The 26,056-nt window shown below is 39.5% G+C and overlaps 2 protein-coding genes and 1 long non-coding RNA gene across 3 annotated transcripts; 2 read left to right on the plus strand and 1 right to left on the minus strand.

Annotated features, from left to right (window-relative positions):
• Positions 1 to 1,540: 1,540 nt before the first annotated feature.
• On the plus strand, positions 1,541 to 3,850 carry LOC115796779 (tripartite motif-containing protein 16-like). The gene has a single exon (XM_030753204.1). It carries the CDS (start codon positions 1,613 to 1,615, stop codon positions 3,284 to 3,286), a length of 1,674 nt encoding a protein of 557 aa, XP_030609064.1. The 5' UTR covers positions 1,541 to 1,612; the 3' UTR covers positions 3,287 to 3,850.
• A 2,689-nt stretch (positions 3,851 to 6,539) lies between these two features.
• Positions 6,540 to 10,651, minus strand: LOC115796789 (uncharacterized). Its single transcript, XR_004021341.1, has 7 exons — positions 10,515 to 10,651; positions 9,684 to 9,815; positions 9,353 to 9,402; positions 8,905 to 9,255; positions 8,734 to 8,820; positions 7,154 to 7,283; positions 6,540 to 7,066 (listed from the first exon to the last, which is right to left on the minus strand). It is a non-coding gene; the product is annotated as an uncharacterized LOC115796789 (long non-coding RNA).
• Positions 10,652 to 21,070: 10,419 nt separating this feature from the next.
• On the plus strand, positions 21,071 to 23,336 carry LOC115796778 (tripartite motif-containing protein 16-like). The gene has a single exon (XM_030753203.1). The coding sequence runs from the start codon at positions 21,094 to 21,096 to the stop codon at positions 22,768 to 22,770; it is 1,677 nt and encodes a 558-aa protein (XP_030609063.1). The 5' UTR covers positions 21,071 to 21,093; the 3' UTR covers positions 22,771 to 23,336.
• Positions 23,337 to 26,056: the final 2,720 nt, after the last annotated feature.

The raw sequence follows: 26,056 nt of genomic DNA on the forward strand, positions 1-26,056 counted from the left end.
AAAATGTAAAAACGACCAAAAGACCAAAAAGCACACAGCCCTGTGGGGAGCCAGTGCTCAGTGTGTGGGTGGAGGAGAGATGGGGGCCAAGTCTCACAGTCTGGGGCCGGTTGGTTAAGAAGTCCTTGATCCAGGAACATGGTGGTGGCAGCATCATGCTCTGTGGCTGCTTCTCTTCAGCAGGGACAGGGAAGTTGGTCAGAGTTGATGGGAAGATGGATGGAGCCAAATACAGGACAATCTTGGAAGAAAACCTGTTGGAGTCTGCAAAAGACTTGAGACTGGGGTGGAGGTTCACCTTCCAGCAGGACAACGACCCTAAACATAAAGCCAGGGCTACAATGGAATGGTTTAAAACAAAACATATTCATGAGTTAGAATGGCCCAGTCAAAGTCCAGACCTAAACCCAATTGAGAATTTGTGGCAAGATCTGAAAACTGCTGTTCACAAACACTCTCCATCTAATCTGAATGAGCTTGAGCTGTTTTGCAAAGAAGACTGGGCAAAAATTTCAGTCACTAGATGTGCAAAGCTGGTGGAGACATACCCTAAAAGACTTGCAGCTGTAATTACAGCAAAAGGTGGTTCCACAAAGTACTGACTCAGGGGGGCTCAATACTTTTGCACACCACTGTAGGTGCTGCACACATCCCTGCTCAACATAACTATAGAAGTTGTGATCAACTCGACCACAATAACAGAAAAAAAATTTTTTTGAGGTGTTTGGTTTTTCAGATCTGTCCCCTGATGTGTGATGAAGCATCGATGATGAACACACCAATATGACTGTCATGTATGTGTTACTGTTCCCTCCATTTAGGTTCAAATTGGTTTGATGTTTGAAGGAAATAATAACAATAATAACACCTCTCAAATTTCTTAATGTAACGAGCCTGATATGAACATGTAAAGAGGAGAAAGCAAAGATATATGTTAAAATATGTAGAGAGTAAAAGTAAAGCATCATGAGAAAAATAAATATTCAAGCAAAGTACAAATACCTGATCATTTTATTTAAGTACAGTAACAAAGTGTTTGTACTTTGATAATACCCACCTCCAATTTACTGCCTCAAACACCTGCTGCACCCTCTCACCTTTGATGGTGTGTGAGGGAGCGAAACATTGAAGCTAACATGAACTTAAATGCAACATGAGCATCATGTCAGTGGCTGCTTTATCTCTATGTTTAGGATCATTATCCTCCTGCTTTGACTAAAACTGAAGGACAGTTTGTTAACTTTGAGAACTCTGACATTTCTAAAGTGAAGTTTATTTATAAAGAAGAAAGGGTTAACAAGCTGAGAAGTTCAGGTGATCAGTGAATAAAAAGGGTTAAACACACAGTATCGCTCTCAGAGAGCTCCTCTTCTTGGAATGAAGCACAGCCTGATAACTCCTCCCTCTTCTTCCTGCTCTTAAACACAGCACCTCCTCTCTGTCCATGTTTCCTCGTTCCCTCCCCTTCAGATCTGTAGTTTGAAGATGGGTGTAACCAACATGTGGTGACGTGTCATAGCTGACAGAAACACATGCTGCTGAGATCAGAGCTCAGACTAGTTTCAGTTATAAGGAAGTGAAACTCACACAGTCACTGACACTGAGAGGAGAAATGGCGCAGAAAGGAGTTCAGCTGGACCGAGAAACCTTCACTTGTTCCATCTGTTTGGATCTACTGAAGGATCCGGTGACTACGAGCTGTGGACACAGCTACTGCATGAACTGTATTAAAAGATTCTGGGATGAAGAGGAGGAGAAAAAGGGAATCCACAGCTGCCCTCAGTGCAGGAAGACTTTCACACCGAGGCCTGTCCTGGAGAAAAACACCATGTTAGCTGTTTTAGTGGAGGAGCTGAAGAAGACTGGACTCCAAGCTGCTCCAGCTGATCTCTGCTATGCTGGACCTGAAGATGTGGCCTGTGATGTCTGCACTGGGAGGAAGCTGAAAGCCATCAAGTCCTGTTTATCTTGTCCAGCCTCTTACTGTGAGAAACACCTCCAACCTCACTATGATGCAGCTCCATTAAAGAAACACAAGCTGGTGGCCCCCTCCAAGAAGCTCCAGGAGAACATCTGCTCTCGTCATGATGAGGTGATGAAGATTTTCTGTCTTACTGATCAGCAGAGTATCTGTTATCTCTGCACAATGGATGAACATAAAGGCCATGAAACAGTCCCAGCTGCAACAGAAAGGACTGAGAAGCAGAAGGAGCTCGAGGTGAGACGACTAAACATCCAGCAGAGAATCCAGGACCGAGAGAAAGATGTGAAGCTGCTTCAACAGGAGGTGGAGGCCATCAATGGCTCTGCTGATAAAGCAGTGGAGGACAGTGAGAAGATGTTGACTGAGCTGATCCGTCTGATCCAGAAAAGAAGCTCTGATGTGAAGCAGCAGGTCAGATCCCAGCAGGAAACTGAAGTGAGTCGAGTCAAAGAGCTTCAGGAGAAGCTGGAGCAGGAGATCGCTGAGCTGAAGAGGAAAGACGCCGAGCTGGAGCAGCTCTCACACACACAGGATCACAACCAGTTTCTACACAACTACCCCTCACTGTCAGCACTCAGTGAGTCTACACACTCATCCAGCATCAATATTAGAACTCTGAGGTACTTTGAGGATGTGACAGCAGCTGTGTCAGAGACCAGAGAGAAACTACAGGACATCCTGAGAGAGGAATGGACAAACATCTCACTGACAGTCACTGAAGTGGATGTTTTACTGTCACCACCAGAGCCAAAGACCAGAGCTGGATTCTTAAAATATTCACATAAAATCACACTGGATCCAAACACAGCAAACAGACAGCTGTTATTATCTGAGGGGAACAGAAAAGTAACAAGAATGAAACAACAACAGTCTTATTCTGATCATCCAGACAGATTCACTAGATGGTGTCAGGTCCTGAGTAGAGAGAGTCTGACTGGACGTTGTTACTGGGAGGTGGAGTGGAGAGGGGGAATAGTTTATGTAGCAGTTACATACAAGAATATCAGCAGAGCAGGGAGCTCATATGAATGTGGGTTTGGATGGAATGATAAATCTTGGGCATTAAATTGTGATGCAAACAATTATATATTTCGGTACAAGAAGGTTAGAACTGTCCTCTCAGGTCCTCGGTCCTCCAGAGTAGGAGTGTACCTGGATCACAGAGCAGGTATTCTGTCTTTCTACAGCGTCTCTGAAACCATGACTCTCCTCCACAGAGTCCAGACCACATTCACTCAGCCGCTCTATGCTGGACTTTATCTTTATGATGGAACCACTGCAGAGTTGATTAAAGTCAGATAGACAGAGAAGATAGGTTCATGTTGATCCTGACCATTATATGTACTTGTGTAGTTTCTAAATGAGGCTTTACATTTTAGAAGCTGAGAAGTTCAGTGGTCCATTGATGTCTGAAAATAATATTGCACTGATTCAAACTGTACTTACATTTATATACCTTACATCAATATAAATCTGGATCTGTTCTTATGGCTGATAATCATGTGAGTTTCAATTATACTACTCTTCATATTCAGCATGTTTTCAGTCTTGAATCAGTCTGGTTAGTGGTTTTATTGTGTAGTTGCTGTAGTGGGTTGTCAAATGCAAAGAATCCATTGGAGCTGCAGTGATTCATCAGTTAGTCAATGATTAGAAAATTGATTGTTTTATAATTATTTTAGTCATATTTAAAACTGCTTCCAGTTTCTGAAATGTGAAGATTGTTGATTTTCTTGATCATATGAAAGTAAACTTAATGTCTTTGAGGTTTGAACTTTGAAAATGGAACAAAAATTTGAATCTTTGAGCTGTTTGAGATTTTTACCTGTTATCTGATACTTATACTCATAAAAAGTCTCTTCCTAACATGAAGTTCACTTGTTCACATTTATCTTTATTGTTTTACTTTTACTCACTGAAAAAAAAGTGAACTACTCAATAGTTCACACATGAATCTTGAATCCAGGTGATTCAGTGTGAGGTTTGAATGTTTGATGAATCAATATTAATTGTCTAAATTATCTACACAGATCATAAAAGGATTCAAACCTGGCAGCATTTACAAATGACTTTATTCAACTTTTCTTTATTTATTTCATCTTTACCTGAAACACTGATTCAAGTCTTTGATCTACAGATTTCACTGTGCTCTAATAAAAATACTTTATCCTGTTATAAATTTATGATTCAGACTTAGTTCTGTGTTCTTACCAAATGTAGTCTGTGGTGACTGAATTCAGAATTGATCCTGTTATTTTCAGAATTAATTTGTCTGATATAGATAAAAATTAATTTGATTAAAAGCTTTTATTTTAAGTGTGCTGATAAATGAATGTGACCTCATGTTGGCTGCAGAGTTACAGAGAATCATATTTCCTGTTTCCAGCTTCAAACAAACAAAGGTCCCTGATAATAAATAACTAAAGAAGTGATGAGAAACATTTTCCTGCTGCCTTCAAACATCACTGACAGAAACACCACAAACTCCCTGAACAGGAGAAACAAACTGCAGAACCTGAATCATGATACTTAGACCAAGTAGTTTCTGTCATGCAGTACTTTTTGTGTTTTTTGGACTTTTTGATGTGCTTTAAAAAATAAAATTGTTTTGGGTTGGAAAAATTGCGACTCTATCTATGAGCAGGGTTGGGCTCAGTCCACACAAACCAACCAAAAGTAAAGAAAAGCTACTTGGAAACACAAGTGCTGTTCCTGATGCATGATTGGCTGGACAGTCTATTAACTTTCCCCTCAGATGAGCATAATGGTGTTGAATTCTTGTTTATGTTTATGGTCATTAATAGAGTCAGGAAGGAGGATTATCCAGGCCGTGCTCATTGGCTCACGAGTCATGTTGTGTGTGCCGTCCTCTCACTTGTCACAAGATGGTGATGATAAAAACACGCTTGATGATAGACTTCAAATGAATAATGGATCGTGTTTTGGTGGTTACCTCCATCTTTTATATACAGTTTATGAAGTAGCCTCGATGGCGTTTACCTGCTGAAAGCTGTTTTATTCTATTCATTAAGATCATTATCTGACACTGTAATCTGTATCTCTAACATGGTGAGCTGGACATGTCAAACATTCAGACCGTCCTTAGTTTAATTCTGATCATGAATAAATATTTTATGTCCTTTACAGCAGCTGATGATCAACTCCAACCTCAGAGACCAACAACAAAACCACCAGCAGAAAGTGGGAGAATGACCGGTTTCTACATTTTAATGGGAGTGTTAGCAGCTCTGCTGGCAGTCTGTGTTATACTGTTAGCTGTTTTTAGAAATAAAGAGAGGATACAAAACGCTACAGCAGAAATACAGATTTTGAGCTTCTTATGATAAATGGACCAGTTCTTATATAGTGCTTTTCTACTCTTCGCACTCAAAGCATTTATACAACACAGAAGGTAAATTCTGAGGACACCTGGTGGACACTTGGAGGAAGACAGGTCTGAGGAAATGAAGGTGAGAACAGCCTGCATGGAGGACGTGAGCAGGCTCTCCTGAATATTGCTGTCTGGTGAGGAATGAAGCTGGTCTTCAGTTGTTGATACCTTTTTGAAGATCCAGAGAGACTTTTAAAGAACCTCATGAGAACCATAGTATGTGTATTTGGCGCACAGACTGTACACTGGAGTGAGTCGATGATTTTCAGCTCAGAATTAATCACTATTGATTATCACTATATGATGCTCCTTGTAATATACAGTAAAGTGTTTCCTGGGAAATTTCATTTGTTTCCTCTTGACTGCATTTTGTTTTATTTAACCTGTAATTATTATGAACAGCTAACACTGATTCCTCTTTGAGAACATTCAGAGAATAAACAATAAGGCAAGATTAAAAATGATGCAGGAAATTTCCCTCAGTCAGTAACATGGACGTACTCCACAGCTCCTATCAGTCTGTTATTCATGCCACTCATGTCCAGTGGAATTTCTCCACCTTTCTTCTTGCCTGTGACCAGTCATAATCACTAATCAGAATATTTATTGGGAATCTGTGGCTGAAAATAATCATTTTACTTAAGTAGTAACTGATCCCTGACAGAAGCTCATATTTCTCTGCTAACATATGCACAGGAACTTTAAGCTATATTTAACCCCAAAGTTGTGAAATTATTGTTACAGCAGCCAAATCATTAAATATGCACATGATAATGTAGCTTAAACAATGTAGAATTGAAATATATATATGTGGATATATTGATATACTTACATAAAGCAGAACAGTACAATTAAATATGAAAAGGCTCAGTGAACAGAACAAAGAATCCAACTGAATTCAAACAGTAATGATGCAGGAAAATTCCCTCAGTCAGTAACATGGACGTACTCCAAAGTTCCTATTAGTCCATTATTCACCCACTCATGTCCTGTGGAATTTCTCCATCTTTCTTTTCGCCTCTCAGATTAAACCCACTCAACAACGCCTGAGATCAGCTACAGCTAATTTCAGCTGCATTCTCAAAATGATCAATAAAAAACCCATAAAGTTGTTTTAATCTGTTTTCTTAATGTGACTCTAATACTTACGCAGTTCATATGGTTCAATAATATAATACATGCACCTAAATCATAGTGTGGTTACAATGTGAGGCAGGAAGGATAAGCTACTTAATAATAGCTGACACTGATGTGGAAGCTATCCAAAGTTAGTCGTTATTTAAAGCACTGAAGCTACAGTTGTTACCCCCCCCGTGATCTGCTGTTAAATACATTTAAGTATTCTTAAGGAAAAATTAAATGATATGCAGTATGTGGTAAATTACAGTGTTACTATTGGGTCTGTGATGATTCTGAAACATCCTGTTTGTTGGCTCTGAATTCAAAAGCTTTTTGCTCCAAAAGTTTCTCTTCATGCAGCCAAGAATCAGTGCTTTAGCAAATATTATGGTGCTTTTTTCTTACTTCAAACACATTAAAGTGTAAAGTGTAATTTTTTGGCACTAAAAGATTTTTAGTTATTTTCATTTTAATATAATTTCTTTTCCAAGCTCAGCAGTGAATCAGAGCAGAATTAGTCTCAGCTGGTTGATTTCTGGGTCACAGCGCTCCCGTTTCAGTATGTTGCTGATCTGTAACACACAACAGGACAGTCAGACAAAATCAAATGCACACAAAACAGTTAAACATTTAGAGACAATCAAAGTTTGCACACTTACCTTTTTAAGCCGTCATAAAGAAACTTTATTGAGAGTACTATAGTTCCTGCATTTGCAGCAAATAAAAATGCAGTCAGAACATACAAGCCAATTTCCTCCCGGTGTGTCCGTCCTTCTGCCAGTTTTAGACCTGGAAAACAAACAGACAGTTTTGTAAACAGTACAGACAACACAGTTTCATCCATTAAAGTTGGATCTAACAGTATAGATACAGAAATGTCTTCAATGTTAACAATACTCATTAAATCAAAACTATTTAAAGCCTGCAGTAAGAGATCAATATTCTGTGATTATCTTTAACATTTCTACAAATACTTTTTGGTAACTACATCCTAGAACACACACAAAGCTTTTCCATGATAAACAAAGTACATACTGCACTCTTACAGGGGTGCATACTATATAATGTCTGTTTATTTAATCTATAACAATAAGCTAGACATAATGCATACTTATAAGATATTCACATCACATTATACACATGTGTGTACAGGAATATTACTGTATAATGCACCCACACAATATAATCTGCTGGTATCAGTGTATTCTGTACAGCATCACTATAATCATAAGGCAAACATGTTGTTTACATTTGAGCAACATTGCTGAGCAATCGCTATGGTTTACATTGCTGAGTGATGAGTCATAGTCTGTATTCATGGTTGTGAGTCACCCCTGAACAACATGTTAGATTCTCAGCCAATCAGAAGGCTGCAGCTTAGAACTGATGTTATTATAAACAGACGGGTCTTTACTTTAAATTTGGGATTCCCCAGTTTCTCACTATCCAGCTGCTGTCAGCTGTTCAGTGACCTGTCAGCTGCTAGATGTGGGGACTCCCCACTTTCTCCTTTCAGTCAAAAATGGTCAAGTAGGGATAGCCAATCACACAGCACAATATGATCACATGATTAGGCTAAGCCATTCAGGCATGAGAAAGAGGCTGAATATTGTTAGGCTATATTATTGTAGCATTAGCAGCCTGAAATCCTCCATGTTGTTTACTCTGCACTTTAAATAAATACAGTCAAAGTGTACAAAGAGTACGAAACATCCCAGAATATGAATATTGTTTTGCAGAGCCCAGATGAAAATATTCTCCCACTTTATATCATTTTATAATGTCAGTGTTTGTGTGACGTGTTAATTTATTTACTGAATAAAGTAAATTGTTATTGTTTTAACTGTAATAGTTTTACATTAAAATGGCACTGCACTGTTTGAATTTATTAATAAGGTGCTGAAAATGTGACCATGGTTCCTCACCATGTTCTTTATGAATATGAAATTTCCTGCACCAAAATTAATATTTTGATGAAGTACATCATGTTATTTTACATTTTTATCTTTACAACATTTATTTCCTGAGCTCACAGCTGTGAGATGTCACACAGTGTTCATTACAGGCTTGTTAACATCCTTCCTGTCAGCGTGTCGTCTATCACAGCTGTTACAGAGTTAAGACCTTTAAATTAAATAAAGCCACAATTTACTGTAAAACTCTGACACTAAACCTTTGAGGCAAATATTGTCTGGAAGGTAACACAGGTGTGGAGCTAAAGTTTCCTGACTTCCTGTACCTGTTGGTGGTCTCCAGCTGGGGGGTTGGAGTGACACATCACTGCTGTCTCCATCAGAGGTTCGACTCACATCCAAAGCAAAATGTTCTGAGGGTGAAAATCTGAATTAGTGTCAGTTCAGTTACATCATAGTTACAGTCCAGTCCTAAAGTGCTGCAGGAGTCAGTTTACCAGAGGTCTCGAGTCGCCATCTCTTCAGACTGTCATCGTAGTCAGCAGTCAGATCACAGCTGTAGTTTCCAGAGTCTTCAGCTGTGACTCTGGACAGATGAAGTCTGATTGGTCCTCCTCACAGAGCGTCTCCGTCAATCTGAACCCGTCCTGCAAACTGCTCATGCTGAGACTCTGAGTCCTCGACTCCTCTGATCATTTTATACAGAGTCTTAGTGACGTCTGAGCGGGAAACACACATCACGTTGGCGCGAGACAAGTCAGTTTGGATCCGACTGTCCCATCTGATGGTGATGTTGCCATCCTCCTCTGCCTGATAGACAGTCGGAGCCTTTTTAACAACAAACATCCCTGTAGAGAAGACACCACCTCTTTACTGTGTGTGTTTTATTTTACATTTTTACAACAAAACATTTGTTCACAGATTTCTTTAAATGTGGAAACTCACAGACGGAGGACATCGTGCTGAAAAACAGAAGGAGCTGAATCATCTTCTCCCTGTGACAATAAAGTTTGATTAGAGGAAACACTTTTAATATCTTTGTAAAGAACAGGATAAAAATATCAGAACTGAAATATTTCACATTTTGTCTCACATGAACTTTTTCATTTGCTTAAAAACCAGCAGATCCAGTTTCTGTGTAGCCAGGATATAATGATCATTATTCTGCACATACTTTGAGATACAAGATTTAAAAGCTTCTCTGGACATCAGAGTGCAGTGTTTTGTTTTGTATTACCCAGCAAACATGTTTTCCTGTTTTTAAGCTGTTTTCTACCTCTCCTCGTGTTGGAGCTGCGTCTCTGACGGCTGTTTCTGTGAATCATGAGCTCCTCTCTGGGAAGGCGGGCGAACATGTGAGGAGGTGTTCCTGCTGACCTTACTGGGTGCATTACAATGAGACAGTGACCTGTAAAAATAAATAAAATAAAATAAAATGCTGTATATTTTCATCAGATTAACAGATAACAAAGCTGAACATTGGCCAACAGAGGGCGCTGCTCACCTTTAAATTAAATGGCTTTGAAAGTTCAGCTTTGTTCAAAGTTTCCTTCTTAAAATTTTTACCAAAATTACATTTGTTGTGCTTTTTTAAGACATGCTCAGATTCACTTTCTCTATTGAAAAAAATCATTTTCTTCCAAACTGATCATGATCAGCCTACGTCATCGGTACATATATTTTGAAACAATTAAATGCACCAAAAAGTAAACATACAGGAGGTTTTAGAGTCTTCTTGTCTGCAGGAGAGTGAACAGCGAGCTGCCCTCTTCATGATTAATTTACTGATCAGCTGGAAGAACAAACAGCAGTCTGACTGTTTGAGGTGAAGAAGAAGCTGCAGCTCATTGTTCAATATGTCAAGACTTGTGACGCACACAAAGCGCACAAACTGTTCACCGTTAATCACAGTCACACCCTGCTTTACAGTCTGTGTTTAAACACGAACATTACAGCCTAGACCTGTTACTGTACTACCTACACTCACAGACATTTTGAAGGGACCAAAGATAAATAAAATAAAATAAAATAAAATAAATATTGCACACTAAGAGGGAAGAATGAACTACAAATACAGAAAATCATACTAAAAAGATCAAATACATACTCCTGTTGTCTCTTCTTCTTTAGTCTCTTCAGTGTCTCCACTCTGACTGAAGTGTTTGGCCTCAGTTATAACAGCATGAAATGTACACAGCACTCCTGTCAGTGAGGAGGAGGCTTTGGTGGTTGGTGATAATCCTTCTCTTTGTTTGTTTGTGGTTCATTCTTCTTTCACTTTTGTTTTGTGTCACGGGTCAACAGCTGGGCAGTGAAGCTGGTTCAGATCAGCTGACAGACACAGCCTGGACCTTTAACTGCTGCACATTTATCTGACTGTCAGAGGCTCCTGCAGTCACTTTGTTTTAGATCCACACAGTCTGATGAAGTGTTCATGGATCCAGGAGCTGTTTGAAGAATCTGCAACCAAAATATGTTTGAACATAGAGATTCATATTTATATTATTTATAACTCCAACGCTCTGTAAAAACAGTAATAACAATGAGGGTTAAAGTTTTCTTTCCCCTGTTAACAGCAGGGAAACTGCAGCCTGTAAACTCACCTTTAAAATGACTTCATTATTTATTTTAAGTCTAAGGACAAAAAGTTCAGCCTGAAACGTCCATCAGGTAGAATTTGTGTGTAACTGTAAATTTTTAACTTTAATTTCTCATAAGTTTGATGTGAACACAGACAGCACAAACATTATCAATACTAGTGGAAAGTTGACTTCACAAACACACAGTGAGGACTCCATATTTACAACAAGAACTTTGTGTCAACAGTTTTTATGTCCACAACATTTGACTGTAACTCACTCAATAAGTTGTTCAGTAAGAAAACCTGCAGCTCAATGCTGGACCTGACCGTGAGCCCAGCATCACAGACCGACCCAGTGAGGCCAGAAAGACCTGCATCTGACCTGACAGTAAGACTAAAACCAATCTCCTTTTTAGTTTCCCAGCTTGTGCATCCTGTTTCCCTGACTCCTCCTGTTTTGGTCCCTCAGCAAATGATAGAAAAAAAAGGTGTTTTAACAAAATGAGGCGTCATCATCATGTAAAAGTGTTGTCATTAAACAGATGTTCAGATATTGTTTCTTTATATCTCAGCTTCAAGTTCATGACAAATTTAGGGCAATTAAATTCTCAGCATAGAGCAATGTGACAGAAGTATTTCCTTTCATTCGTACTCACACTAACAGTGAACAACAGTTTGTTCCCACAGGTGATCATCCTAAGCAAACAGCAGAGGCCTCGATGGCTGAGGAGTCCTCGTCTGTCATAATGGTTCCTGAGGAGGCTGCTGTCAGCTGTTTGCTGTGGAGCACCAGATCCTGACATAACAACATTTTTATTGACATCTCAATGCAAACAAAATTAGAATGAAGACTGATGTTTGCACTGTGTGCTCGGTGTCTGTGTGCTACCTCCTAAAATTAGACAGTGTTCACTTCCATGGCCACAGTTCACTTCAGTTCACTTCAGTTTTATTTCTATAGCACCAAATCACAACAAACAGAAGCCTGAAGGCGGTTTATAAAAGATCAACAGATTAAAAGATCAAATTCAAACTTTTGCTGTCTTCTTTTCTCTCAGTTGGTAGCTGTTTATTCTCTTCAACAAGGCGACTGTGACATACAGTACAGTAAGGCTGTGTTTGGTTTCACTTTCATAATACAGAACATACACACAGGTTACAAAATGTACACAGGTTTCCTCTTATCAGTGAAGGTGAGGCTTTGCTGGTCAGTGAGCATTCCTCTCTGTGTTTGTTGATAGTTTATGGTGTACCTGTGGACACAGCAGTAAAACTGGCTGTGATCAGATACAGTAGCTATAATTTCAACTGTTGCAGATTTATTAGAGTATAAGAGTCTCCACAAATGTGCTCCTGGAAGAAAGGTAAAAAAATCCCCATAAGCATGCTCCTAAACCTTGTGGAAAGCCTTCCCAGAAGAGTCGAAGCTCCAAAGGGTGGATCGCCATCATATGGAGCCCTATGCATTAAGACTGGGATATCATTCAAGTTCATGTGTGTGTTAAAGCACATGTGCAAAGATTTTTTTTTGGTTATATATACAGTACCAGTGTAAAGCTTGCACACACTCACCCATTCATATGAACGGGTAAGTGTGTGCAGGCAGTCCGAGGATGGCCTGTCTGCCTGCAGAGAGCGCCGTTGTTGAAGGATGCGCTGTAAAGCAATGGAAAAAGAGGTGACTGATCAGTGACCAGCAAGGCTTCACTGATAGCAGGAGTCCTGTGTACATGTCCCTCCGATTGTTTGGCATCTGAATTTTTAAGTCTTCTGACTTCTTTCAATTTAACTCAGTTAGTTAATGGACCTACACATTATCTTGGACACACCCTGGACCTTGTTATTTCTCGTGGGTTGTCCATTTCTCATTGTGAAATATCTGAGACTGCTATCTCAGACCATTTCCCTGTTATTTTTATTCTTGATGTCCCTCTCCTGAGAGAACGACCTTTGATGGCAGAGTGTTATCGTCGTTTTCTGTCTCCTTCTACAGCTGGGCAGTTTGCTACTGCTTTCATGCTCTCAGCTACCTATCTTGGATATACCAAGTATTTCATTCTGTCCTAACAGCTTTATTGAATCTTTTTATGATACATGTAACACGATTTTGGACTCTGTTGCTCCCTGTACTTTTAAACCTGTTAGACACAGAGCTGAACCTTGGCTAAATGATAATACTCACGCACTCAGGAGACAATACCGTAAAGCTGAACGCAAATGGAGGAAAGACAAATCACAAGTATCACTGGAAATTCTTAGAGACGGTTTTGCTCAGTATCAGAGGTCCATTAAGGAAGCAAAGTGTCAATTCCTGTCTGATCTTATTTCCACTAGTAATCATTCATCTAGGGTATTATTTCATACAATTGACTCTGTTCTTAATCCTCCAACCTCAGTTTCACTTGAGGCATCAGTCTCAGTGTGCAATAACTTCCTCTCACATTTCACTGAAAAGGTGGCTTCTGTGAGACACTCTTCTGTTATGCCTGATAGCTATAATTTAGCTGTTAGTCCTGCTTTGGCTGTCTTTGAGCAGTTTGAGCCAGTGTCCTGCTCTTTTTTAAAGAAATTTATTTTTCAAATGAGGCCTACAAATTGTCCTCTTGACTGCCTTCCTTTTAAGTTATTGAAGGAAGTGTTTGATACTGTTGGTCCTGTACTTGTGACTTTTATCAACTCTTGTCTTAGCTCAGGGACTGTGCCAAGGATCTTTAAACATGCTATTGTGAGGCCCCTTCTTAAAAAGCCTTATTTAGATTCTTCAGTTTTATCTAATTTTAGACCAATTTCTCATTTATCCTATCTTTCAAAAATCTTAGAGAAAATTGTCTCTCAGCAACTACAGGTCTTCTTAGAATCAAATGATATTGTTGAAAAATTTCAATCAGGTTTTAGATCTAGGCACAGTACTGAGACTGATTTGTTGAAGATTCATAATGATATTGCTATGTCTGTTGATAATAGACACCTGGTTATTTTAGTTCTGCTGGATCTTACAGCAGCTTTTGATACAGTGGATCATTCCATTCTTCTGTCTCGACTGGAGCACTTCGTCGGTATTCGTGGTTCCGCCCTGAAGTGGTTCACTTCTTATTTGAAAGACAGAACATTTTCTGTTATGATTAATAATGTATCCTCTTCTTATGCACCTCTTTTATGTGGAGTTCCTCAGGGTTCTATCCTTGGTCCTCTTTTATTTTCCATATATATGCTGCCATTGGGGGAAGTCATATCAGCGCATAATGTGTCTTTTCACTGTTATGTGGATGATTAACAACTTTATATGGCTCTTAAACCACATATGGCTAATCCGATCTTATCTTTTATTGATTGTATAACTGCTGTTAAAAAATGGAAGTGATAACTTTTTGGTTTTAAATCATCAAAAAACTGAGTGTATTTTATTTGGTGATGCCGCTGCCATAGACACCAGTGTTCTGCCCTTTAAGTTAAACACTACACTTAAAAATCTTGGAGTCTTGTTTGATCAGAAATTCAATTTTGACAAACAGATTAACTCTGTAGTCCAAACTAGTTTTTATTACTTGCGTCTACTGACTAAAGTCAAATCTTTTGTAGATCGCACTGATTTAGAGAGGGCAATTCACGCTCTTATTAGTTCCAGACTTGACTATTGCAACAGCCTTTATATTGGTGTTCGTCAGTCTTCTCTGAGTCGACTTCAACTCATCCAAAATGCTGCTGCTCATCTCTTAACTAACACCCCTAGACGTGATCATATTACGCCTATTTTGTTCAATCTCCATTGGCTTCCTGTTCATTATAGAATTCATTTTAAAATCTTATTGTTTGTTTTTAAAGTATTGAATGGATTGGCCCCACCGTACTTATCAGATCTTTTAAGTTTTGCTGTATACGAGAGATCTTTGAGGTCTTCTAATCGTCTTTTACTAGATGTCCCAAGAACCAGGTTAAAGCACTGGGGTGATCGGGCCTTTTCAGTGGCCGCACCCCGACTGTGGAACAGCCTTCCTTTAGATTTCCGACTTATTTCTGATTTGAAATTTTTTAAATCTAAACTCAAGACTTATTTGTTTAAACAGGCTTTTAATACCATGTAATGGAACGATCTTATTTTTGTCTTCTGTGATGTAATATTATTTATATTTAATGTAATTGATTTATTTTATTGTATATTTGTAAAGTGCTTTGGTCACCTTGTCGGTTGTGTTAAGCGCTATATAAATGAATAAATGAATGAATGAATGAATGAATGTACATGTTTCATTATTTTAAAAATTTCTTTCTTAAGAAAAATGTATTGCAGGTATTTGATATCTTCTTCTCTAAAATGTACAAAGATTTTGGAAGAACAGTGTCTGGAGTCAGACTACCTGCATACATGTGGACAACTCAGAACAACCTGCAGACTGAAGACTTTAATCAGTGATTGTGATTATTACATATAGATCACATATATTACACATATATATTTATAGAAATCAACTTTAAATGAGACTTCTTAAAGCTTTTGTCAGCTTCCTAATGTGAGTTACATACACACACACACACAAACACACACACACACACACACACACACACACACGTATGTGTGTATTATCTCTCTCTCTCTTCCTGGACTCAGTTGCTGAAACACTGTTAGCACAGCTCTGATTTTTGGTCATCATTCAGTAACTTGACACATTTTATATCATACTTGATTTTCAATAAACATCCATTTTTCATGTGTTGACCCTCTGCTTCAGAAACACTCTCCTCATGAGCACTGTGAGGGATGCAAAAGGCCGATGAGTCCCGTCCTCTGCTGATTATTATCGTCTCCAATCACAGCTGGAGCAGGTTGGGATATTCTGCTTGAGCAGTTTTATAAACATCAGCTGAACTGATGGAGGCTCATCCTAGTTTGGAGCTGTAGGATTGACATGAGACAGGATTAGGTGGATGCAAAGCACTGATACATAATTTAAAACACAAAGACAACATTCCACCTAAAACATAAGCAAACTGTTATTGCAGTACTTTTATGTAATGCAGTATATACTGTAGTTGTTTACAGTTGGACACAGAGTGATTAGTGTAACTATGCCTTTTAAGTTAAATAAAACAGTTAGAAATCTCAGGCTAATCTTTGACCAGGAGTTCAGTTGATTTTTTTTTTTTATCAAGATCAACTGTGTAGTCAAATCTAGCTTTTATCATCTGCATTTGATGACTAAAGTTAAATCTTTTGTAAACTGCATTGACTTAGAGAAGGCCATTCATGCATTTGTCAGTTCTAGACTTGATTATTGTAATGGTCTTTATATTGGTGTCCATCAGTCTTCCCTTAGACGACTTCAGCTTCCCAGAATGCAGCTGCCCACTTCTTTTAACCAACACCTCGAGATCTGAGCACATTTCCTCTGTTCTATTCTCTTTGCACTGGCTTCCTGTTCAATTTAGAATTGAGTTTAAAATCATAATGTTTGTTTTTAAAGCTTTAAATGGACTAGCCCCACCATATTTATCTGAATTTTAAAGACTTCCTGTACATGGGAGATCTCTGAGGTCATCCAGTTACCTTTTATTAGATGTTTCAAGAACTAGGTTAAAGCACCGGTGTGACCGGGCCTTTTCAGTGGCAGCACCCCGACTCAGGAACAACCTCCCTTTAGATCTTCGATTAACTTCTAACCAGAGAATCTTTAAGTGTAAGCTTAAGACTTCTTTTTAGACAGGCTTTTAATACCATGTAGTACAATGCTTCTCAAATAGTGGGGCGCGCCCCCTAGGGAGGGCGTGGTGCGCTACCAGGGGGCGGCACGTCTGACCCCGGGGGACATGCTTTTGCTGCCATACTAGAATAAATTGTAATTGCACATCCACAACAGTAGGTGGCAGTGGCGCTCTCATTGTCAGAGTGTGCACAGTAAGTAACAGTAACAGCTCTATGGTGCACTTTTTTTTTTTTTTGCCTACTCACAGCATAGAGCGGGTTCTGCCGCGACTATTTATAGTCGGGGGGGGGGCATAACAGAAAATAATAGAGAAGCACTGATGTAGTGGAATTACAAATTTTATTATTTTCCTTTTTATTGTTGTTCTTGTGTATTTCCTCTGTGATGTAACTTTTACTGTGAAGTGCTTTGGTCACCTTAGTTGGTTCTTGTTAATTCAATCGATCAATCAATCAATCAATCAATGATATCTAATAATATCTGATATTGTAAATGTTTATTGTTGGGACTGTTTAACCACTGAACTGCTGATTGCATTTCAAAGCTCTCTGTGGCTGTGTGCTTAAACATGTTTGATAGATTTGTACATTTACACAGATTAGGTGTCAGAGTTGTGCGTTCATGCTCTTCAGAGTCCACATTATGAATTAGGACTCATGGTGAAGCTTTAAGTGTCACAGCTGATGTTAGCAGAGTAACACATACACAGAGCACCAAATGCAGACAGCAGAGGGAACAAAGACTCACAGACTGGGATCCAAACACAGGCTTGAAGAAACAAGGATTCAAAGTATGAAGCAGAGAAATACATGAGGTGAGGAATAAGAAGTGGATGGAGGGAAGGGAGGGCAGCACGGTGGCGCAGTGGTTAGCGCTGTTGCCTCACAGATAGAATACCATCTGGAAGGCCTGGGTTCGATTCCACCTTGGCCCAGGCCTCTCCCTCTCTCTGTGTGGAGTTTGCATGTTCTCCCCGTGCTTGCGTGGGTTTCCTCCGGGTACTCCGGTTTCCTCCCACATTCCAAAGACATGCACTTACTGGGGTTAGGTTAATTGGCTATTCTAAATTGCCCATAGGTGTGAATGTGAGTGTGAAAGGTTGTTCGTCTCTCTGTGTTGGCCCTGTGACAGGCTGGCGACCTGTTCAGGGTGTACCCTGCCTCTCGCCCTATGACAGCTATGATAGGCTCCAGCCCCCCCCGCGACCCTGACCAGGATAAGCGGAAGCGAATGGATGGATGGATGGATGGATGGATGGAGGGAAGGGAACTCTGAGGACACCTGGTGGACACTTGGAGGAAGACAGGTCTGAGGAATGAAGATAAGAACAGCCTGCATGGAGGACGTGAGCAGACTCTCCTGAATATTTACCTGTTGGTCTTCAGCAGTTCAATTTTTTAAGCTCCAGAGAGACTTTTAAAGAACCACATAAGTACCACAGTGTGTGTCTTTGGCACACAGACTACACTAGAGTGAGTCGATGAGTTTCTGCTCAGAATTAATTGGAGTCTTGTGTAAAACTTTCTCTAGCATTTGTTTAGCTCATAAATATTGTTGTCTGTAAATGATTCACTTTATTGTATGTGTGTTAACAAATATATTAAGTGATGCTTCATTTCTTTAGAAATGAACCCCTTAAGCTGTAATTTAAGAACAAATATATTAGGGTTACTTAACAGTAAGAGACACTAAGATCCATTCACTACCTATGCATTAATATCACTATATGATGTGTCTGTGTAGGTTCTCAGTCATCCAGGTCATAGTAGAGTCTAGAGCTTGAAAAATCACTGTATGATGCTCCTTGTAATATCTAGTAAAGTGTTTCCTGGAAACATATTTCATTTGTTTCCTCTTGACTGAATTTTTTTTAATTTAAACTGTTAATATTATAAACGGCTAATGCTTCTTCCTCTTTGAAAACATTCAGAGAATAAACAATGAGGCAAGAATGAAAAATACTTTATTTAACCCCAAAGTGAAGTAATTTTTGTTACTGCAGCAAAATCATTAAATATGCACATGATAATGTAGCTTAAACAATGTAGAATTGAAATATATATATATATATATATATATATATATATATATATATATATATATATATATATATATATATATATATATATATATATATATGTGTGTGTAAAATATGAAAAAGGTTAAAATAAAATGCTCAGTGAACAGAACAAAGAATCTGAATTCAAACAGTAATGATGCAGGAAAATTCCCTCAGTCAGTAACATGGACGTACTCCAAAGTTCAGTCACCCCACTCATGTCCAGTGGAATTTCTCCACCTTTCTGTTTGCCTCTCAGATTAAACCCAAAAGACTGGCATCAGCTATAGCTAATTTCAACTGTTTGTCTTTTAATTTTGAAAATGCAAAGTGTCTTTAATTGTTTTTCTTAATACTTATAGAGTTCATATGACTCAGTAATATAATGCATGGGCCTAAAATTATAGTGGGATTACAGTGTAAGACAGGAAGGATAAGCTACTTAATAATACCTTAAACTGATGTGTAAGCTACACAAAGTTACTCACTATTCAAAGGATTGAAGCTACAGTTGTTACCCCCCTTATAATCTGCTGTGAAATACATTTAAGCATTCTTGAGTAAAAATTAAATGATATGCAGTATGTGAGGAAATGACACCTTTAGCCACTGGGTCTATTCTGATTCTGAAACTTCCTGTTTGTTGGCTTTGAATTTAAGAACTTTTCGCTCAAAAAGTTTCTCTTTAAACAGCCGAGAATCAATTATGTTATATTGTGGTAATTAATTTTTTTGGCAGTAAATGATAGTTTTACTTATTTTAATTTTAATATAGGTTTGTTTTTTTTTTCAAGCTTAGCAGTGGAATTAGAGCAGGATTAAGCTCAGCTGGAGGAGGCGGGGAGGCCGTGGTTGATTTCTGGGACACAGCAACACTGACGAGTAAGGACTGAAAACGTGTTGAATAAGGAGTCCAATTATTAAATTGAATTAAGCCATTTCAAACAGTTTTACAGATTAATCCGGGTCAGGACTGCATCTCATCCCCGTGTGGGATGGCATGAAGTTCAAGTTACAGTTTCATATGGTGACAGCTTATCAATCTTGGTTACATCATATACAAAACAAGAAATGTGCAAGACAGAGAGAAAGGATTCCACAGCTGCTTCTCCCCCCAAGTGTTCCTTTATCATGTTTAGTCTCGCTGACCACTCCACTCGAGAGTCCTTGCTTCTGTTACAATGGTGACATAGCAGAAACCTTTTGTCCTAAAACATTATGTGCTTCTGTGTCATTGTTCAGTTATGTTTAGTTTACAGTCTAAGGCAAATTTCTCAGGCAAGTAAATGTACATAAGGTAAGAGGACACATATACCATGAACTTCATGGAACTCATTTCCTTCACCTCACAATGGTGCAGTGGTGTGGATGCCGCAGCCATCGGCGGTCAGAAAACTACATGAAAAGTGTACACTGAGTGTTACCCCCTCCCCCCACGTCGTACGCTTTGTCAGTATTTGTTAAGCGTCCTTTACCAAAGTCACATTAAAATATTTAACAGATTTCTGAGCACAGTGTACCACATGAAAATGGTTCAAGGTCAGTAAGCAAAACAAGCATTCATACATAAGGCGCACCGATCATAAGGAGCACTGCAGATTTTTGAGAAAATTTAAGGATTTTAAGTGCAGCTTATAGTCCAAAAAATATATGTTAAAATATGTAGAGAGTAAAAGTAAAGCGTCATGAGAAAAATAAATATTCGAGTAAAGTACAAATACCTGATAATTCTATTTAAGTACAGTAACAAAGTGTTTGTACTTTGATAATACCCACCTCCAATTTACTGCCTCACACACCTGCTGCACCCTCTCACCTTTGATGGTGTGTGAGGGAGCGAAACATTGAAGCTAACATGAACTTAAATGCAACATGAGCATCATGTCAGTGGCTGCTTTATCTCTATGTTTAGGATCATTATCCTCCTGCTTTGACTAAAACTGAAGGACTGTTTGTTAACTTTGAGAACTCTGACATTTCTAAAGTGAAGTTTATTTACAAAGAAGAAAGGGTTAACAAGCTGAGAAGTTCAGGTGATCAGTGAATAAAAAGGGTTAAACACACAGTATCGCTCTCAGAGAGCTCCTCTTCCTGGAATGAAGCACAGCCTGATAACTCCTCCCTCTTCTTCCTGCTCTTAAACACAGCACCTCCTCTCTGTCCATGTTTCCTCGTTCCCTCCCCTTCAGATCTGTAGTTTGAAGATGGGTGTAACCAACATGTGGTGCTGTGTAAGAGCTGACAGGCTCCATTCACTGCAGAAACACATGCTGCTGAGATCAGAGCTCAGACTAGTTTCAGTTATAAGGAAGTGAAACTCACACAGTCACTGACACTGAGAGGAGAAATGGCCCAGAAAGGAGTTCAGCTGGATCGAGAAACCTTCACTTGTTCCATCTGTTTGGATCTACTGAAGGATCCGGTGGCTACGAGCTGTGGACACAGCTACTGCATGAACTGTATTAAAAGATTCTGGGATGAAGAGGAGGAGAAAAAGGGAATCCACAGCTGCCCTCAGTGCAGGAAGACTTTCACACCGAGGCCTGTCCTGGAGAAAAACACCATGTTAGCTGTTTTAGTGGAGGAGCTGAAGAAGACTGGACTCCAAGCTGCTCCAGCTGATCACTGCTATGCTGGACCTGAAGATGTGGCCTGTGATGTCTGCACTGGGAGGAAGCTGAAAGCCATCATGTCCTGTCTGGTCTGTCTGGCCTCTTACTGTGAGAAACACCTCCAACCTCACTATGATGCAGCTCCATTAAAGAAACACAAGCTGGTGGCCCCCTCCAAGAAGCTCCAGGAGAACATCTGCTCTCGTCATGATGAGGTGATGAAGATTTTCTGTCGTACTGATCAGCAGAGTATCTGTTATCTCTGCACAATGGATGAACATCAAGGCCATGAAACAGTCCCAGCTGCAGCAGAAAGGACTGAGAAGCAGAAGGAGCTCGAGGTGAGACGACTAAACATCCAGCAGAGAATCCAGGACCGAGAGAAAGATGTGAAGCTGCTTCAACAGGAGGTGGAGGCCATCAATGGCTCCGCTGATAAAGCAGTGGAGGACAGTGAGAAGATGTTGACTGAGCTGATCCGTCTGATCCAGAAAAGAAGCTCTGATGTGAAGCAGCAGGTCAGATCCCAGCAGGAAACTGAAGTGAGTCGAGTCAAAGAGCTTCAGGAGAAGCTGGAGCAGGAGATCGCTGAGCTGAAGAGGAAAGACGCCGAGCTGGAGCAGCTCTCACACACAGAGGATCACAACCAGTTTCTACACAACTACCCCTCACTGTCAGCACTCAGTGAGTCTACACACTCATCCAACATCAATATTGGTCCTCTGAGGTACTTTGAGGATGTGACAGCAGCTGTGTCAGAGACCAGAGATAAACTACAGGACATCCTGAGAGAGGAATGGACAAACATCTCACTGAGAGTCACTGAAGAGGATGTTTTACTGTCACCATCAGAGCCAAAGACCAGAGCTAGATTCTTTAAATATTCACATGAAATCACACTGGATCCAAACACAGCACACAGATATCTGTTATTATCTGAGGGGAACAGAAAAGCAACATTTATGGAACAACAACAGTTTTATTCTGCTCATCCAGACAGATTTACGGTATATTCTCAGGTCCTGAGTAGAGAGAGTCTGACTGAACGTTGTTACTGGGAGGTGGAGTGGAGAGGGAGAGGAGTTAATGTAGCAGTCGCATACAAGAATATCAGCAGAGCAGGGCTCTCAAATGGATGTTTTTTTGGAAACAACGATAAATCTTGGGCATTACGTTGTGACACAAACAGTTATACATTTCGGCACAACAAAGTCCACACTGACCTCTCAGGTCCTCGGTCCTCCAGAGTAGGAGTGTACCTGGATCACAGAGCAGGTATTCTGTCTTTCTACAGCGTCTCTGAAACCATGACTCTCCTCCACAGAGTCCAGACCACATTCACTCAGCCGCTCTATGCTGGACTTTATCTTTGGGGAGATGAAACCACTGCAGAGTTGATTAAAGTCAGCTAGACAGAGAAGATAGGTTCATGTTGATCCTGACCATTATATGTACTTGTGTAGTTTCTAAATGAGGCTTTACATTTTAGAAGCTGAGAAGTTCAGTGGTCCATTGATGTCTGAAAATAATATTGCACTGATTCAAACTGTACTTACATTTATATACCTTACATCAATATAAATCTGGATCTGTTCTTATGGCTGATAATCATGTGAGTTTCAATTATACTACTCTTCATATTCAGCATGTTTTCAGTCTTGAATCAGTCTGGTTAGTGGTTTTATTCTGTAGTTGCTGTAGTGGGTTGTCAAATGCAAAGAATCCATTGGAGCTGCAGTGATTCATCAGTTAGTCAATGATTAGATAATTAATTGTTTTATAATTATTTTAGTCATATTTAAAGCTGCTTCCAGTTTCTGAAATGTGAAGATTGTTGATTTTCTTGATCATATATGAAAGTAAACTTAATGTTTTTGAGGTTTGAACTTTGAAAATGGAACAAAAATTTGAATCTTTGAGCTGTTTGAGATTTTTACCTGTTATCTGATACTTATACTCATAAAAAGTCTCTTCCTAACATGAAGTTTACTTGTTCACATTTATCTTTATTGTTTTACTTTTACTCACTGAAAAAAAAAATGAGCTACTCAATAGTTCACACATGAATCTTGAATCCAGGTGATTCAGAGTGAGGTTTGAATGTTTGATGAATCAATATTAATTGTCTAAATTATCTACACAGATCATAAAAGGATTCAAACCTGGCAGCATTTACAAATGACTTTATTCAACTTTTCTTTATTTATTTCATCTTTACCTGAAACACTGATTCAAGTCTTTGATCTACAGATTTCACTGTGCTCTAATAAAAATACTTTATCCTGTTATAAATTTGTGCTTCAAACTTAGTTCTCTGTTCTTACCAAATGTAGTCTGTGGTGACTGAATTCAGAATTGATCCTGATACAGTGAACCCTCGTTTATCGCAGGGGTTACGTTCCAAAAATAACCCGTGATAGGCGAAATCCGCGAAGTAGTCAGCTTTATTTTTTACAATTATTATACAGTACTATAGAAGGAAACCAAAGATCAAAACCTGTTTTCAAGTCGAACACATTCTGTGCTGGACAGAGACGAGGGACGGAGGAGATTGATTGACAGCCAATCAGGACGCAGAACACGATGCGCATTCATACACTGTCAAAAAAAAAAAAAAAAGCATAAAAAACTGCACTAAAAAAATCTGTGAAACAGCGAGGCCGCGACAGGTGAAGTGCGTTATAACGAGGGTTCACTGTACTTTCAGAATTAATTTGTCTGATATAGATAAAAATTAATTTGATTAAATGCTTTTATTTTAAGTGTGCTGATAAATGAATGTGACCTCATGTTGGCTGCAGAGTTACAGAGAATCATATTTCCTGTTTCCAGCTTCAAACAAACAAAGGTCCCTGATAATAAATAACTAAAGAAGTGATGAGAAACATTTTCCTGCTGCCTTCAAACATCACTGACAGAAACACCACAAACTCCCTGAACAGGAGAAACAAACTGCAGAACCTGAATCATGATACTTAGACCAAGTAGTTTCTGTCATGCAGTACTTTTTGTGTTTTTTGGACTTTTTGATGTGCTTTAAAAAATAAAATTGTTTTGGGTTGGAAAAATTGCGACTCTATCTATGAGCAGGGTTGGGCTCAGTCCACACAAACCAACCAAAAGTAAAGAAAAGCTACTTGGAAACACAAGTGCTGTTCCTGATGCATGATTGGCTGGACAGTCTATTAACTTTCCCCTCAGATGAGCATAATGGTGTTGAATTCTTGTTTATGTTTATGGTCATTAATAGAGTCAGGAAGGAGGATTATCCAGGCCGTGCTCATTGGCTCACGAGTCATGTTGTGTGTGCCGTCCTCTCACTTGTCACAAGATGGTGATGATAAAAACACGCTTGATGATAGACTTCAATTAAATAATGGATCGTGTTTTGGTGGTTACCTCCATCTTTTATATACAGTTTATGAAGTAGCCTCGATGGCGTTTACCTGCTGAGAGCTGTTTTATTCTATTCATTAAGATCATTATCTGACACTGTAATCTGTATCTCTAACATGGTGAGCTGGACATGTCAAACATTCAGACCGTCCTCAGTTTAATTCTGATCATGAATAAATATTTTATGTCCTTTACAGCAGCTGATGATCAACTCCAACCTCAGAGACCAACAACAAAACCACCAGCAGAAAGTGGGAGAATGACCGGTTTCTACATTTTAATGGGAGTGTTAGCAGCTCTGCTGGCAGTCTGTGTTATACTGTTAGCTGTTTTTAGAAATAAAGAGAGGATACAAAACGCTACAGCAGAAATACAGATGTTGAGCTTCTTATGATAAATGGACCAGTTCTTATATAGTGCTTTTCTACTCTTTGCACTCAAAGCATTTATACAAGACAGAAGGTAAATTCTGAGGACACCTGGTGGACACTTGGAGGAAGACAGGTCTGAGGAAATGAAGGTGAGAAGAGTGTTATGAGAATGGTGTGGCCCCTTTAAGAGAGAGAGAAGGAACAGCAGTGTGACGTGCGTGGGGGCGAGTGCATGTGGGAGGGGGAGAGATGCAGCGCGAGTGTGAGGGCAGATGCTAGTTGAGCACTATAGAAAGAAGACACAGTTTGTACAGCAGGTCGTGATTATAAAATAAAGCTGTTGCTCCAGCGGACAGTGGTGTCCCGTCTGTTGTTTCCACGGTGGAGAATAAGGGAGTTAACCCCGAGGTATTCGGCCCTGGAGAAGAGTAAATCTCCCCTGTGCTCTCTGACCCCGGTCTGAGAGCTGCTGCAGGAAAGGTTAACACTGGCGACCACGAAGGGACCGGGATTCCTCTGACGTTCCAAGGAAAGAGCAGCGGTGAGCAGAGAAACTGTGAAATAAACTGGGACAGTTAAACCAGGCTAAACCTTATAGTTTACCACATTGGACTGAGCAGCTAGGCTAATACCAAAATGGCGGCTCGAAACCCATGGCCTACTGTCGCAGACCTGCGCACACATGCAACTAGCCACACGAACCCATCCGGGGTGCTAACAGCAGCTAACGTGAACTTAAAAGAGGCATCAACTGGCTATATGGGCAAAAGAAGCAGGAAATATGCACATCCTAACCCTTTTCTCTGTGAAGAGGAGCCGTTTGGAATACGGCAGACAGTGGCTGAAACACCACATGACCCCCCACAGCCCAAGTGGTCAAGCACAAACCCCTTTCTCAAAGATGTTGAAAACACCTGTGCCCTTCCGGACA

Source organism: Archocentrus centrarchus, chromosome 18 (assembly GCF_007364275.1).
Source record: "Archocentrus centrarchus isolate MPI-CPG fArcCen1 chromosome 18, fArcCen1, whole genome shotgun sequence".
Classification (NCBI taxonomy): domain Eukaryota; kingdom Metazoa; phylum Chordata; class Actinopteri; order Cichliformes; family Cichlidae; genus Archocentrus; species Archocentrus centrarchus.

Coding starts and splice junctions, on each gene's coding strand:
- LOC115796779 (XM_030753204.1), top strand. CDS start 1,613: ATGGCGCAGAAAGGAGTTCAGCTGGACCGAGAAACCTTCACTTGTTCC.
- LOC115796778 (XM_030753203.1), top strand. CDS start 21,094: ATGGCCCAGAAAGGAGTTCAGCTGGATCGAGAAACCTTCACTTGTTCC.